Source organism: Microtus oregoni, unplaced genomic scaffold, assembly GCF_018167655.1.
Source record: "Microtus oregoni isolate MIOR12 unplaced genomic scaffold, Mior012 000024F_ref0000369, whole genome shotgun sequence".
Classification (NCBI taxonomy): domain Eukaryota; kingdom Metazoa; phylum Chordata; class Mammalia; order Rodentia; family Cricetidae; genus Microtus; species Microtus oregoni.
The window spans coordinates 19,788,036-19,803,755 of record NW_024543083.1 but is presented as its reverse complement, the minus strand read 5'-3'; the positions used below and the strand labels follow the sequence as shown (position 1 = coordinate 19,803,755).

Genomic DNA, 15,720 nt, shown 5'->3' with positions numbered 1-15,720 from the left:
TGTCTCCCATTCTTGACATCCAACTGGTTTCTGTGCCCTGGGTTTTGTTTCTATCCACTGAGTACAAAATACAAACCTTCAGAACAGAGTATCCCAGTTGGAGAGCAGGGTACCCCACCCCCAAGCCCCAGAGGAGAGCAGGGTGCCACAGCCCTCTGAGCCCCAGAGAGCAGAACAACACAGCCCTCGGAGCCCCAGAGACAGGACACCACAGCCCTCTGAGCCCCAGAGAGCGGGGCGCCACAGCCCTCCGAGCCCCAGAGAGTGGGGCACCACAGCCCTCGGAGCCCCAGAGAGCAGGGCGCCACAGCCCTCTGAGCCCTAGAGGAGAGCAGGGTGCCACAGCCCTCCGAGCCCCAGAGAGCAGGGCGCCACAGCCCTCCAAGCCCCAGAGAGCAGGGCGCCACAGCCCTCGGAGCCCCAGAGAGCAGGGCGCCACAGCCCTTGGAGCCCCAGGGTTACGGAAACCCCACCCCGAGGAAGGCCCTGCTAGGAAGCTGACAGAAGTCAATGAATAGAGAAGTATTAAACAAAGTGCGGGCAAATCAAATGTGGAGAAATTTAAAAAGGTCTCTTCACCCTGGACTGCAAGATTGGTTCAACTTAGGAAAATCAATTAATTCAGTAGACTGTATTAATGTAATAAGACATAAAAGACTTACTGCCGCTCTACTAGAACAGAAAAACATGATACGATCTAACCAATTTATATGAAAAAAAAACATTAAAAATAAGAAATGACGCCGTGGCCTAACTAATCTTCATTTCTAAGACCAGAAATCTGATGAGACTGCCCTCCTCACCGTGGCTGCTCACTGATTTCCTGAGCTTGTAGCAAGGGCACCTTGGTGAGCAAACGAAAAGAGACAGCTGAGATTGGAAAGTAAGGAAAGGGAAACATACCTGTTCTCAGGCAGCATGATCTTACACACGCATAATGTAAGTACACACATGTGTACACACATGCACGCATGCACACACGCGAACTAAGAGTGAGTCATCGGGCCTTACAGGATCTATGACCAGTGACAGAAGTCACGGTCCTGGAACCAGCACTGGCCAATCACAATTCAATTTGAGGAACCACTGCATTTTCCAATGGCGTCAGATAAAGAAAACCACTTAGAGAAGTGTTCCATGAAAGAACATAAGTGTACAAGCTTCGCACACTTAAAACAACAAAATACTGCTAAAGAAATTAGTAAGTCTTAAATTAAAAATATCATTCTTTATTCATAAACCACATGGCTTCCTGTTATAGAGCAAGCAATGGTCTCTGAATTGATCCACAGAATAAATGCAATCTCTCTTAAGGTTATAGTGGGATTTTTTTTTAATAGAAATTGATGATCTGACCTTCAGATTGATACGTAAGTGTAAATCGACCAGGCTAGGCAAGGTAGTTAGCAAAAGAAAAGGGGAAAAGGGACAATGTGTCACAATTCCAAAACTGCTGCAAAGCAAGTCACGACAGTGTGGCACCAGCCTCAGACTGATCCACAAACTCATGGAGGACAGAAGAGTCTAGAAAAACCCTTTAGTTACCGTCAGTCAGTAGTCGCCGAAAGGCTTCAGACCACTCAATGGGAGAAGAAGCATCTTTGCAGTAAGCAGTGCTGGGAAAGCAGAAGATGCCTGTGTGCAGGAATGCAGCCTCACACTGCACACAAATGCAGCCTGCAAACAGATCATGGGACTAGGAAGGGCTAAAGCCACAAGGCTGTAAAATGCAGGAGTGTAGGTCTGGGCAACCTGGGAGGAGGCAGATAGTTTGTATCTGACACCAGCTGATGTGACAGATGTGAACACGGATGCGTCTAACTGCATCATAACCTGTCACTCTTGTGTCTCCTGTGAGGCACTGTCGAGACCACAAAACACAACCATTGGTCAGGATAAAGTGCTTGTATAACCCAACAGTAAAAAGACCGACCCTTCCGATGGCTGGCGAACCTGGGCAAACCTGTGTTTATGGACAAAATAAAAAGAAGCACAGAAAAGTACTCAGAGTCTTAGTAACTAAGGAGATGCTAATAAAAAGTATGAGAGACACTAAATGTCTGCCGCAGCCTGAAGACGGAGAAATTAATTAGAGGACAGCATGCGCTGTAGAGATGAAGAGGCCTGAGCCCCAGCACCGGTGGGATCATGGTAAAATGGTACATCCACTTTGGAAATCAGTCTGTCCACTCTGCAACATGTTAAACATAGAGTCGTCACAGGACTCAGAGTGTCCTCTCCTGGGGATACAGGGGACAGAACGAAAAGTGAATGTCCACAACGGAAACGCGTATGGTAACATGCATGGCAGCATGCATTATTCACGATAGCAAAACAGATAAACGACAAAAGCCGAAACTGTGGAAACTGTGTCAGTGCTCACCCACTGAAAGAGGAAAATATACCCACGAAATTGCGTGTCTCTGACTTTAAAGAGAACAGACACTGATTCCAGCCACAAAGTGACTGAAACACTGTGTGAAAAGAGTGTGAGAATCTAAAGACACAGAAGCAAATGGGAGGATGCCAGCAGCAGCAGGAGCAGCAGGAGCAGGAGCAGCAGGAGCAGCAGCAGCAGCAGCAGCAGGAGCAGCAGCAGGAGCAGCAGGGAAGTCAGGGCAGGAACTCAAAGTAGGAACCTGGAGGTAGGAGCTCAAGATGATGGGCCACATAGTGTGCTGTTTACTGGCTTGCTCATTGTCCACTCAGCCTGTATTCTTATACAACTCAAGACTACCTGCGCATGTCTGGCTACACCCACAGTGGGCTGGACCTTTTGTTATTAACCAAGAATCAAGAAAATATCAAGAAGGCTTGCCTGTAGGCCAATCCCATGGGGACATTTTCTCAAATGACTCTAGCAGGTGTCACGTTGTTAAAAAAAAAATAAATCTAACCAATGCGCAAGCTTTCTCCTTTGTTTTCTCAAGGCACATCTCACTTTCCATCGTGGAAATCTTAAAGCCATCATTTGGTGAGAATCCAGTTTGCTCCGTCCTCAGCACCATCCTCCATCACTGATGGTTACAAGTCCATATCATCCTAATCGTGGACTAAATGAGGACTTTCGTGTTCCTTCCTCGAGGGCTACCTCATCTCTTCAAACCTATTCTTCACCATCTCACAATTTAACCCTGTGGGGAATAGGATAGGTGATACCCATCTACAAGTGATGTTCCCATATTTCAGGTCTGGGAGCCCTCTGACAATCTATGGGTCCTCTGCAAAGTCTGTGGGTATGCCCAGGGAAAGCTGACCTAGGCAGTACAGTTCTTGACTATATAATGTCATTGATGGTCAAACCCTGTCTGTCTCTAAAATTCCACTTTTAGCTGCTTCTTGTGTGCAGTGCAGATAACCCAGAATCACTGTGGCACACGGTACCCTGTGGCTGCACAGTGCCCTTGCTAGGATGTTACTGCTGATGGTGCAGGGTCCCCCCCCCACTGCACCTGCTTCCCAAAGTTATGTGGCTATCTTTGGTGCTTCCATTGGTTATATTAATTATAGTAGCCTACTTACCACGCCCAGAAATCTCTGTCTTCATATATGTGCCTCTGTGAATGAACAAATAAAGGTGTGATAAACTAGTACCCTCAAGGTACCTATGTTTTACATCTTTCATTTTTCTCAGTCAGTTGCTGCTATGTAATGTCACATCTTATAACAATAAAGTCGATGACTGTTGGAGCCTGGGGAAATTTCTCAGTCAGTAAAGTGCCACCCAAGCACAGTGTCTGGATTTCCATGCCCAGTGACCCTACTCTAAAGCCAGGCTTGAAACCACCCTGTAATCCCAACAAGTATAGCAGAAGACAGGAGCATCTTTGGAGCCTCTAGGTCTGGCAGTTTAAACAAATTCATGACCTTCATGTTCAGTGAGAGACCCTATCTCAAAAACCAAGGTGGAGAGCAATTGAGGGATACCCTTGACAACCTTTGGTTTATATGCACGCATGTTCCCCCACATATATAAAAAATGTGCTATGCATTGTATGGAATAAAATGCACAAATGTGATAACACAGGTCAACAGACCTCAATCTTTTATGTTCAGACAGGTCCTGTTCAGATCAAATTACAAAATATTTTCTTTGTTCTAGAAGCTTCCCCCATGACCTTATTTTTCTGTCAAGAATCTATTTTTTCTTCTGCTATTATAAATCTTGAACTTCATGCAAGTGAACCAGGTCATAAATGTAACACTTTCAAAATATCTCCCACCAGGTTTGTGTGAGATTTTAATTCGGAGGGTTTTTCTTCACAGCCATCACAGTTATTCCACTTTGAAACACTTCATTAACACCTACAAGTCGAGTTGGAAGATCTGTGTCTGTAGTTCCTCTAATGCAAACAGCTTAGACATAAGTGTTAATGGTCACAGTAATTTTCTGAAAATGTCTATTAAAATTATCACCATTGAGCTATTAGATAGGGGTCAAATTCCATTCTTCTGTGCACGTTGAAATTGTGTGCATAAAAATAGACCTTGCTTTTCTTAATGAAGTCTTACTTCTTGTCTGTGTGTCTTTTCGTTGTTATTTCTTGAGTCAGGGTCTCACTATGTAAGTTCTGGCCAGCCTGGAACCCCTCCCTCTGTAGACAAGATTGGCCTTAAACTCACAGAAATCCTTCCAAGCCAGGTTTAAAGTTGGTCAACACCACGCTGAGACTGTTTGTAAATTATCTTCTCACCCCTCCTTTTTATTTATATTCACGATAGACCGGTTCTGCTGCACTCTCTACCCTGCTGAACACTCAAAGGTGGCAGAGTAAACATTGTGATGTCAGCACCTCATTAACATGTACAGGAGGTGCCCCTGGTACATCCATCTGCTGTAATGTATGATGTATGTATGTTTGTGATGTCATGGAGGATGTCCAGGAGGTGCCCCCGGTACATCCATCTGCTGTAATGTATGATGTATGTATGTTTGTGATGTCATGGAGGATGTCCAGGAGGTGCCCCCGGTACATCCATCTGCTGTAATGTATGATGTATGTATGTTTGTGATGTCATGGAGGATGTCCAGGAGGTGCCCCCGGTACATCCATCTGCTGTAATGTATGATGTATGTATGTATGTAATGCCATGGAGGATATAGAGGCAGAGCCAGCAAGCAATCCCAGAAAAAAGGAGCAGGGAGGGGCGAGAGATGCTGTGTATCACCCTCCACCCTTGAGCCTGATGTTCCTACAGCCTGTGACTCTCCTCATCTTTTTCTGTGTCTCTTCTGTATCCATGTTTTTATCTTGTCTCCTTCTCTACGTGTGTCTAACAGGAAGGGCTAAGGTTCACCTGGGACCGAAGGGCAAGGAGGGTAATTGAAAAGGAGATAGGAATGAACCTGGGAAAGAGAAGGAAAGTGAGGCCAGGAGTTGCAGAACATGATGCATGCAATATCTAAGAGTCAGCTTTAAATTGACATTGACCACAAATGGGGTGCAGGACTCCATGGTCAAAGTGGCCCCTGTGTTGGGAACTTCGTGGTGAACCTGGTCTTGCTCTTTCATGCCCGAGGGCTCACACTTGCTTGCTTAGTCTTCATGCCTCTGTTCCCTCATTTACTACAGAGTGAAGAGCAATAGTGGTGTCCACATGGCTCACTTAAGAGCATTAGCTGAGTGGATACTTAGGTTACGGTCGCAGAAATGTCTGGCACATTGGGATTGTTTTTTCTTTATTGTACACAGTCAGGCTTGCCTGTTTGTCTCTAAATTCTCAAAAACACAACAGGTTTTAAGTAGAGGGGGACAGAGGTGAGGAGAAAAAGCCGCCTTCTGCTTGCCCATTCCTCTTTTGTCCTTGACAGCCACAAATCCTGTTTGACTGACTGACTGTCTTGCCATCAACCTTCAGTGAACTCCCCTCCCACCCCTCAAAGCCTCCTCCAGTGGTATAACCTAGAATGGGTTGGCATCGTCTGGTTCTTGTGGCTCTTTCCTTGTGACCTGGATGTTCAATGAGGTTTTAGACTTTGTTGGAAATAAAGAAAACTCAAGGTTTTAGCTTCAAATAATACCTGGCAAGAAAGAGGCTTTCATTTGACCTCAGGAAACATAGAAAACCCTGCACTGAAACACCGAGTTGCTTAGTACAAGGGGGAAAGTAAAATAGAGGATTGCAAGAACGCTGAGATGAACTGAAGCTAAATACACGTGTAGGTTAATTGAGTTTGATATAAAATCTGAAGGATGGGTAGAAGGGCAATTAAATTAAAACTACTGAAAAGGACAAGTCTGTAGTTAGGTGCAGTGGCACACACCTGGAGGCAAAGATGGGAGCATCTGAGGCTAGCCAGGTTCCCACAGTAAGTGTGTGTGTGTGTGTGTGTGTGTGTGTGTGTGTGTGTATGAATAACACAGGCACGTATATGTTCTATAGTTCATTATCTATCAGTTGGGAAATATGAAAAGATATTCCTATATACAACTTGTTCAAAATTTATTTTATCTTTTCCAAGAACACATGTATTATTTTCAGTAAATAGACAACTGTTTTTCTTCCAAATGAGCCAAGAGGCAGAGAATATTCCATCACTACTTTGCTTGCCCACACAGCACACACACACACACACACACACACACACACACACACACGCATACATGCACACATAGTCATATACTAACAGCACCCTGCTCTGATTCACTCCACTGTTAGGATAAACAAACATGGGTTCAACTTCAAACATTAGTGGGAGGGAGAGAGGGGTGCTCCTCCCTGCTTACTCTAACATGCATGCTGCAGTGATTTCAAAGTTTGCTTTGCATTTAAGTAAAAAAAATATACACAAGTACCTCACAAACGTTTCTGCCTAGATGCTCGGGAGTATTCAAAACATTCTATTTCCATTAGAGGAAAAACATTTCAAGGGGCATGTGGTTGACCAGATGCCCCAAACGAGCAATGAGAACACGCAGCAAGCATCTGAGCCTGTGTGTCCTCATCAAAGCTCATTTATACACGCGTTGTTGCTTAAAGAGCATCCACGAGCCTTACTTGCGGCAGTCTTTGATGTGCGTTCTTTCTCTACATGGCCACTCTATGACAAGAGCGGAATAGGGGTTCTGACATGTTAACATGTTAATATTCTCTCTGAGGCATGAAAGCCTTGTTTAGCATGTCAGCACTCTGGTGATACACGGAGGGCAGTGAACAGCTGTCCCTGCCTTGCCTCTAGTCAGGCAAAACTATGCCTTTCCCCACCCTTTGCCACAGGTTCATATACATGTAATGGCAATGGTTATTGTTCTGTCCTTAGACGTATGAGGCCAGTGTGGAACTCTGTGCAGTCCTGTTTCTGACAGTCATGGTTTAATGGACAGACTGAATTCAGTGTTAGCCTCAGAGGTGGGTGCATCAAGAATGGGAGCCTAAGCAGAGACAGGTAAACCGGTGGCTTGAGGGGCCAGTCCAGCCTCCAACAACAGAGCCCACTGAAGGCTTCGAGAGAATGCCAATTGTAGTATGTCCCTTTTTCTGCTGCCTTTGGGAAGAGACCATGTAAGCTTGAAGGGTTTGGAAATCATTAGACTAACGTCATGGCCACAGGCGAGCTCAGGACCCCACCCACCAAGAATCTCCGATGATGGTGATAGGAACCCTGAGCTTGCACCTCCCAGGCATCTTGGTAATGATGGTGTGTTCCATTTGTTGCAGGTTCTTGAGCAGCTTCATCGGTGTTTGAAGCCCTAATCTGCTCCTGGAGTTGAGACAGACTGCCCTGTCTTAGAGTCTGACATAGTTCATTTCTTCATTTGTTGACAGTGGCCTTGTAACCTGAAGCCTTAGTGATCTTATTGCTTAGATGAAATTCCTGGCAAAAGAAACTTAAGGGAGGAAGGGATGCCTTAGCTCAGGGGCAGAGAGGATGTAGTCCATCATGGTGGGAAAGGCGTGGTGGTAACACCGACTAGCTGTGACAGTAGAGGCCTGAGACACGGGTCAGCTGGCACAGACAGACAGGAAGCATAGAGAATGGAATGTTTGTGTTTAGTTTGTCTTTGCTTTTGTTGCTTTTCATCCCACATGGTGGATGACACTCATAGTCAAAGTGGGTCTCCTGCCTCAGTTAAACCACTCTCCGGAAATTTCTTCCCAGAGACTCGGAGCTGTGTCCTGAGTGGTTCTAAACCACATCACGATGATACTGAAGGTGACCCCACCGAGCACGTGCTCCCTACTGGTGCTGACATTTGAGGGTTTCCATCTTTAATTCTGTCTCTGAATACTATGTGAAAATGGATGAACTATTGGACCAGGAATTATCTACAAAAAGATTGGAAAACCGGCTCCCATTGTGTATTGCCTGTGACATGGTTTCTTGGTAGACCTGGGGTGAGCTATCTGATCCGGGACACAGTAAACACACCCCAGGAGCAAACGCACATCGCCAAGTCCACCAAATGACTGTCAGCACAGCAGCACTCTAGGGTCACCTTTTTTTTTTTTTAAGAGTTGGGGAATAATCTACCTTATTTGAAAGAAAAAAAATACCTCGTGTGTAATAATTACATTTAAAAGTCAAAAATAGCTTGTGTTTGTGTCAGAAATAGTGTGAACAGTGAGCAGTTGTTTGATGCATAACAAATGAAAAGTGCTTTTGAGATATTCTTGGCATCTTCACTGATCACAACAGGGTGTTGTAAAAGTGCTGTAAAATAATAAAGTTACTTGTGTTTTACTTGTCATGAGCTTTCTGGCAGTGGAAATCAGTTCCCTTCAAATGCTTGTATTTAATATTATGCTTAATGACCAATTCCACAACATAAATGAATTTCTAGGAATGAATCTATTCCAACCTTAGTTCTGCCTTACTGCTTCCATCAAATCTGATATTATCCATAAAATATGTGATTCAAAGAGCTGCGATGTCATCTTTGTGATCCCTACCAGAGCTGGGTTTCTTAGGAAAGTTATATTTCAGAAAGTGCAATAAATTTTAAGTCATTCTTTGCCCAATGTTATGAAAGTTAATAGAATCCAATTTATGCTCCCATCATAGTTCCACTAGGTGGGACTGGGGAAAGGAAAATGCATCCCTTTTGGCTGTACATATACTCAAAGGTTTACAAAATGAACAGAAAGTTCCAAAGTCGATCCAAGACAACTTGAGGGTGTGTGAAAATGACATGTCCACATAGCTCAAACACATCTCATGCCCAGTTTACATACGTCTCATGTACGGTTTATGTACCTCTCATACAGAGTTCATACCCAAATCATGCACAGCTCCTAGACAGCTCTGCTGTTGTTCCCCTTGACGTTTCAGTCTGGCATTCTCAATGCCTTCAAACACCAACACAAATTAGGACTGTGGACTCGCAAAGAAGATCACCATAAAAATGCACTACCTTGCAGCCAGGCCTCCAATAGCTGGCAGAGTTTATAACTGGGTGAGAATGGGGATTGCTTCCCTCTGACAAAGTGCATAGCATATAAACGCGGTCAATAGAGGTGGAGCTTCCAGATGAGTCCCAGCTCAATTTCTCATGTTCTATGACATAAGTGAATGCTATCTTCAGCATTAGGGTCTTACCATCAGGTTGTGGAAGGTAATCAGTAGCCTTGACAATAACTTTTAATGCTTGGGACCTAAGGGACACTGTTGGCCAGTGACTCAAAAAGATATAACTTTCCCCCAATGCTGGGGTTTTTATTTGATGGTATGTAATGCCCAGCTGGGTATTGTCCCACATGTTATATGTTAAATAAACTTACCCTGGGAGAGGAGAGTCTGTTTTCTTTAATGGGGTGATACTAGGTATATTCAGCCACACTCCAGGAAAGACCCCATGCTCAGGAATAATTAGGCAACACAAATTAGACTCCATGCTTTCATTTTAAAGAGACACAGAATGTGAAATTGAGTTGGGGGAGGGGGAACCATGGTCAAAATACATAGTATGAAATTCTCAAAGAATAAATAAAAACATTTTAAAAATAAAAATATATTGACCTACAAAAGTAACCACGTACACATTTTCATTGTAAGTGGCTCACAGATGACCTTCTCTGGCTAACTAGCTATTAAAACATGACATTTATGTCTATTACAATAGAGCCTGGGAGACCATGTGTTCCCTTCTGATTGCAGTCCAGAAAAACTTCATTCCCTGGCTAAGGTTGTGCAGTTTAATTCATTGCAGTCTGCAGAGGTAGCAAAATCCTACATTTTAAAGCTGTGCAGATCAACAGCTTTCTGTGGGTAATTTAAATTTTGCATTCTGCATAGATAACCAAACGCTGCCTTGTGAATGCGCTTCCTGGCTAGAGGCAGATCCAAGCACTCCCATCCTAAGGAGGGGCTATTTTGAGCTCGGGCTGGCCATTTCATATTCACGCACAGCAACTGGTGGCACCTAAAAATAATGAGCTTGGCCACCAGCTAAGAATCCTGTCCTATCAGGGCAACTGACAGGGAGCCCCCGTCAGATTCAGGATGCCTGTAAGGCACACACACCCTCTCACCCATCAGCTCAGCAGAGTCTTCTGCATTTTGAAAGCTATTGAGAAGCCATTAGCACGCAGGACTGGGAGGGAGAGCCGCAGTGCAGCACACCTCCACACTAGCGGAAGGCTGTGGCCGCACGTGAGCGCCAATTAGAGCGACCCTTCCCAGGATTGTGGCACTGGAGTGTGTCAATCAAGGGCGCAGGGATAGCACGTGCGTGCCGCGGCAGTGGCTCAAACCCACCCCGGGGCTGCTCTGAACTCCAGCTGCTGAATGAAAATGAGTTTGATGCTGTCTGTAAGAGCGGGAGCAGGAGCCCCTGCTCAGTAATGCGTTCTGAGGTGCCCTGTTACCTGAGCAGGAACCCTAAATTATGCATTTCTTGGGGACAGCAGTCATAGCAGAAGAGAATGCTGGGACCCACGGCAGGACTCACGCCTGAGAAGGGACAATGTCTCACTATCAGTTCATCAAATGCTGTAAGTAGACTCACTGACTTGTGTGCGTGTGTGTATACGCTTGTCTTTTTGAAGTGTTCTTTTAAACATATGCCAAAATTAAGGCAGGTGTTCCGGCGTGTGGCATCCATACGGGTGACACACGAATCGGTCACTGTGAAGGGGAGTTGACAGGCTGAGTTCCATTTCATTTCAGATTCTAAAATAGTTCTCTCTTTAAATGCTGTGGTGTGGAAAATCCTTAGGATGCTGCATTTTAAAAAAGATATTTTAAAAGGGATACCGAAAACAGAGAAAGAAAAATATATCCATCAATAAAAGTTGTTGGGGATTCCCACACTATTAAGATGTCTGGATAATGTTTGCACAACTTCCTTGGCGAAGGTGTGACTGAAGTCATTTGGTGATTTCTCTCACTGTCGAGCTGCGCTTTCCAGTGTTTCTCTCCTCCGCCTATCTTTGGGTTACCCTTGGCTAGGAAGTTTTGTCCTTGTGCTGTTCACCTTGCAGAAGCTGTGCCCCAGCTCTGCAGGGATGGTTGTAGGGTACAGAACAGCCAGCCAGCAGTTCTCTGTACGGGTTTAACGTTGGAATCCCAGCAGGGTTCTCTGAGCCAGACTCTGCTTGCACCTAAACCTCCTGATAGTGGCAAGGACTAAGAGGACATTTTTAGAGCAAACCCGGCTTGCTGAGTAGAATTCTTTTTTCCTGAGCACTTCTGAAAACTTCTGCGTGTTCATATCTTACCTTAAAGTGACAGGTGACATTGCTGGAGGCCAGATTGCTAGTGAGATTACGGGTTTGCTGACAAGGACATGCCAATGTTAATCAAGCACCTTGTTGAAGGACTGTGGTTGAAATGGATCTTGCATTTTGTTTTAAAGGAGACTGAAATGAATGGTTGAGGAAAAAATAGTTGTCTTGTTCTTATTTTTGTTGGATAATGGACAAGAGGGTGATAGCTCTGTATTATTAAAATAAATTGCCCTGCTCAGAAGCTTTGCTTCCAGAACCAGAGTGTACTGATCAGTCTGTAGATTTGGGAATTAACTTTAACCGATAAAAGCTGTGACAGGGCTGCATATTTGAGAAGCACTGAGTAGTCTTTGTTTAACCCCTTAAGTGACTGGCCTGCTAACACACATTGTGCTTTACCCCTGGCTGGTTTCCAAACGGCGGCTCACGTTTTACTGCAGCAGCAAGGTACTGTCATGTTCCTCATGAGCCTCTGGAGAGGGAATTCCCAAAACCGCCTGCATCATTTCACCAGGGAGCCTGGGCTCATTCCAGAAGATGAGCACACACCTGGTGGAGCGAGTGTAGCCAGGGGGCGTGGGCAGAAGCACAGCAGGATGGGATGGCAAGGGCTTGGGGGAGGAGGAGGGACCTCCTGGTGGCCAGACAGTACATGAGGCCACCCTCCTGTCTCCTTCTGCCTCCTGTAAGTGTCCGATATGACTAGGATTTCGTACCCATGGAAGAGACATGAACCTAGTGGGATGCTCTAGGCAAGTCTCATCACTGGTCACTGTAAGAGACCAAAGCAGATTTAATGAACGTAATGAATTAATAATAATGCTAATTAATGCAGATATTTCAAACGCTTGGGGAAAGCATTTCTGATGAATTTACCAAAGTAATTAGGAAGTACTCACAGCTCACCTGTTTCCTGAGCCATTAGCTACGGAGGAGGATCGCCCTCCAGAGCCACCTCCACAGCGGACTTCAGAAGCTGGGTTTTACTGTGGCAGAGGCAGCCAATGGCTGTTTCATAGCATAGAATTATGGATTTTTTTAAGGATCTCTTGAGTACAGGAGTTTAGCTTATTTTTATTTTATGTGCACTGGTGTTTTGCCTGCAGGTATGTCTGTGTGAGGGCATCCGATCCCCTGGAGCAGGAGTTACAGGCAGTTGTTAGCTGGCATGTGGGTGCTGGGAACTGAACCCAGGTCCTCTGGAAGAGCAGTCAGTGCTTTTCACAATTGAACCTTCTCTCCAGCCCAGAACTGTGGGTCTTAGTGGCATCTCAAGAAATGGCTAGAACAAGGAGAACTGTGAGGAGGTTTTATTGACAAAGGACCTTCAGTGTCCTCAAGTCCTCTGGCTTTGTCCACTATTGTCTATACTCGCTCCTTCCTCTCCATGCCTGTGCTACATCTTGGCTTCTTCTTCTACATCACAGGTTCATAGATTTGGTCTTTTAGCCATGAATTGTAACTGTCTTATTACATTTCCTTTACTACTGTCTGAACGTAATAACACCTTAACTGTGTCTTCAATACCTGAGGTTTTTTTTTCTCACTTAGTCTGCTTTATTGACAAAGCTTTTGTTGGGATTTTCATTTGATCTCTTGATTCATGTCTAGGATTTCCATGGGTTTCATGTGTTAGGGTCTGTATCCACTGAATGTCTCTCTAGGTTACAAAGTTTCTCTTCCAAGTCTTGAGTGAATTATTTATTTTATTAATGGGCTGATTGGAACCCTCTGTGAGATCATTTATAATAAGAATTGCCCTTATAAATTCTTAATGGGAATTTTAATCATTTCAATGTCTTTAGGTTTCTCTATTGAATAGTTAGGAACTGGTGGATGAGCCTCTTTTGTAGTCTATCACACTATTGTATTCTATGTTGTCAGGATTTTCTGGAATTACTATTTATTTCCAGCTTTGTATGGTGGTATTTCTAGTAAGCTGCCTTCTTTTTTTGGGGGGGGGGGTCTATCACCTATAACCACTCAAAACTGTGAATGTGAATTGATCCAACAGCAACAACGTCAAATCAAACCTAATACAGTGACACAGTAGCAGGCGATCAAAGACAACTGCCACACAACTAGTCCTGTACAGAGCAGTGAGAACAGCGTAGAAGAGACTGCAAAACTCAAACTGACAAATGGAAAATTAATTAAAGTAGAAGGCTAAAATTAAATGGGGCAGTAGAAAAATGGAAAATAGCAGGAATTAAATTCAATAAAAGAAAAAGAAGAAATAATGAAATAAAGTAAGAACAGAAAAAAAGCAAGAGACAAAAATTACTCATTGAAAAAGTAAGACAAAATAGATAGAGCTATAATAAATAACACCAAAAGATTAAAAAAAATAAAGTATGAAAATGACAATAATATAAAGGATGAAGACTGGAGACATTTCTTCCTGACTTTAGTATTTGGGTTTTCCAAGTCTAGGGACAGGATGCAAACTGTAGGTAGAGTCTGTGGTAGTTTCTCTCTCTTCCCAGTGCACACACTCCAGCACTGAGCCTGAGAATTTCATGTCTGTCTATTAGGAGTGTCTGTGTATCTCAATAGTTCCATAAACTGAGCCATGCAGGTTCCCATTCACTTCAGAAGACCCTCTGTTGGCCAATGGAATGTCTTCTGAGTGCACTGGAGAGCTGGAGGTGCAAACAGAACAGAATTCTGCACTGGAGATCTGGGAATGAAAACAGAACAGAATACTGCCCTTCAGAGCTAGGGGTGCAAACAGATCAGAATTCTGCACTGAAGAGCTGGGGGTGCAAAAACAGAACAGAATTCTGCAGCAGAGCTGGAGAATCCAGGGAACCAATCCCTCTGCCCACAGCTCCCAGTGTTTTCATATCCAGACCACCAAGGCCACCCCTTGGGAGGGAGGAAGCTAGGCCACCTGAGTGATTCCACATGACCCTCCAAATGTGATTCAGAACCTTTGTCTGGCCCAAAAGCAAACCAGGCACAATAGGGATCATCTCCAGCAGTGGAATGACCACTGTCCATGATCTCAAGACTCTATTCTCTGCAGCAATTTCACAGGTAATCTCCTACCACAGAAGGTAGCCCTCACCTATGTACTGCCCACTGAGAATCCCCCTGCATCAGTCACCTTGGGTTTCTGCCTCTGTCTCTTCATCCTTATCACCACACAATGCCTTTCTCTTCCCAGATTGTGTGATGCAGACCCTCACCAGGATCCCTGCCATGCTAGCCTCTTGATTTTGAATTCCTAGAAAAACCCAGTGCCAAACACTAGACACCCTCTCAAAAGGCTACAGCAGTCTGAACTGTGATGAGTTGAGAATGTGTTATTCCCTAGTGCCGACCTAACAAGCAGGAGCCATTTTGACAAGATCACGACTCGGTTTAAGACTGGGGAGAGCTCTGGATTTCCCTTGGGAACCCCAATGTCTTGTCACTGGGACTGCACCTTGTAGTTGTAGCTTCTGTCTCCCCAGAAGTTGGAGACATTCCTGTCTGGTTCCCAATGCTTCTTCCTGACCTTTCTCTTCTCCTCTTTTGATTGCTCACTCTCTTTATGTCCTGTTATTAGGACTCCCTAGGAAGTGACAGGATGGAGTGAGGGAGTCAGAAACATAAGCTCTCAGGACAGCCTGCAGAGTAGACAGACCAACAAGCGAACTGCCTGGAGGCTGCAGTGAGCATGCTCTAAACATTAGCAGAGACATCCTCGCCTCCAGGACTTAACAGTTGTGTTTTAACGTTTTAATTTTTTCCAAAGTGATAGATAACGAAATACTTCTTTTTTTTTTTTTATTTATTTTTTCTTTTTTTTTTTCTATTTATTTCTCCCCCTCCTCCCACCTTCTACCCCTCCCCCCACTCCTCTCCCCCTCCCTCTCCAGTCCACAGAGCAGTCCAGGTTCCCTGCCCTGTGGCAAGTCCTAGGTCCTCCCCCCTCCGTCCATATCTAGGAAGGTGAACATCCAAACAGGCTAGGCTTCCACAAAGCAAGCACATTAAGTAGGATCAAAACCCCGTGCCATTGTCCTTGGCGTCTCATCAGCCCTCATTGTTCGCCATGTTCAGAGA

At 44.6% G+C, this 15,720-nt stretch overlaps 1 protein-coding gene across 2 annotated transcripts in view; it reads left to right on the top strand.

Moving 5' to 3' along the window:
* The window catches only part of Myo16 (myosin XVI), a 427,263-nt gene that overhangs the window by 76,551 nt on the left and 334,992 nt on the right, over nt 1–15,720 (top strand). The window contains exon 1 of one of the 2 annotated variants that reach the window (XM_041673987.1): nt 10,811–10,932. The exons of the other annotated variant lie outside the window; for it this stretch is intronic. Within the exon in view, the coding sequence (XP_041529921.1) occupies nt 10,905–10,932 (28 nt within the window). The 5' untranslated portion in view covers nt 10,811–10,904. Of the gene's footprint in view, nt 1–10,810; nt 10,933–15,720 lie in introns of those variants that run through there. 2 annotated transcript variants of the gene reach the window in all.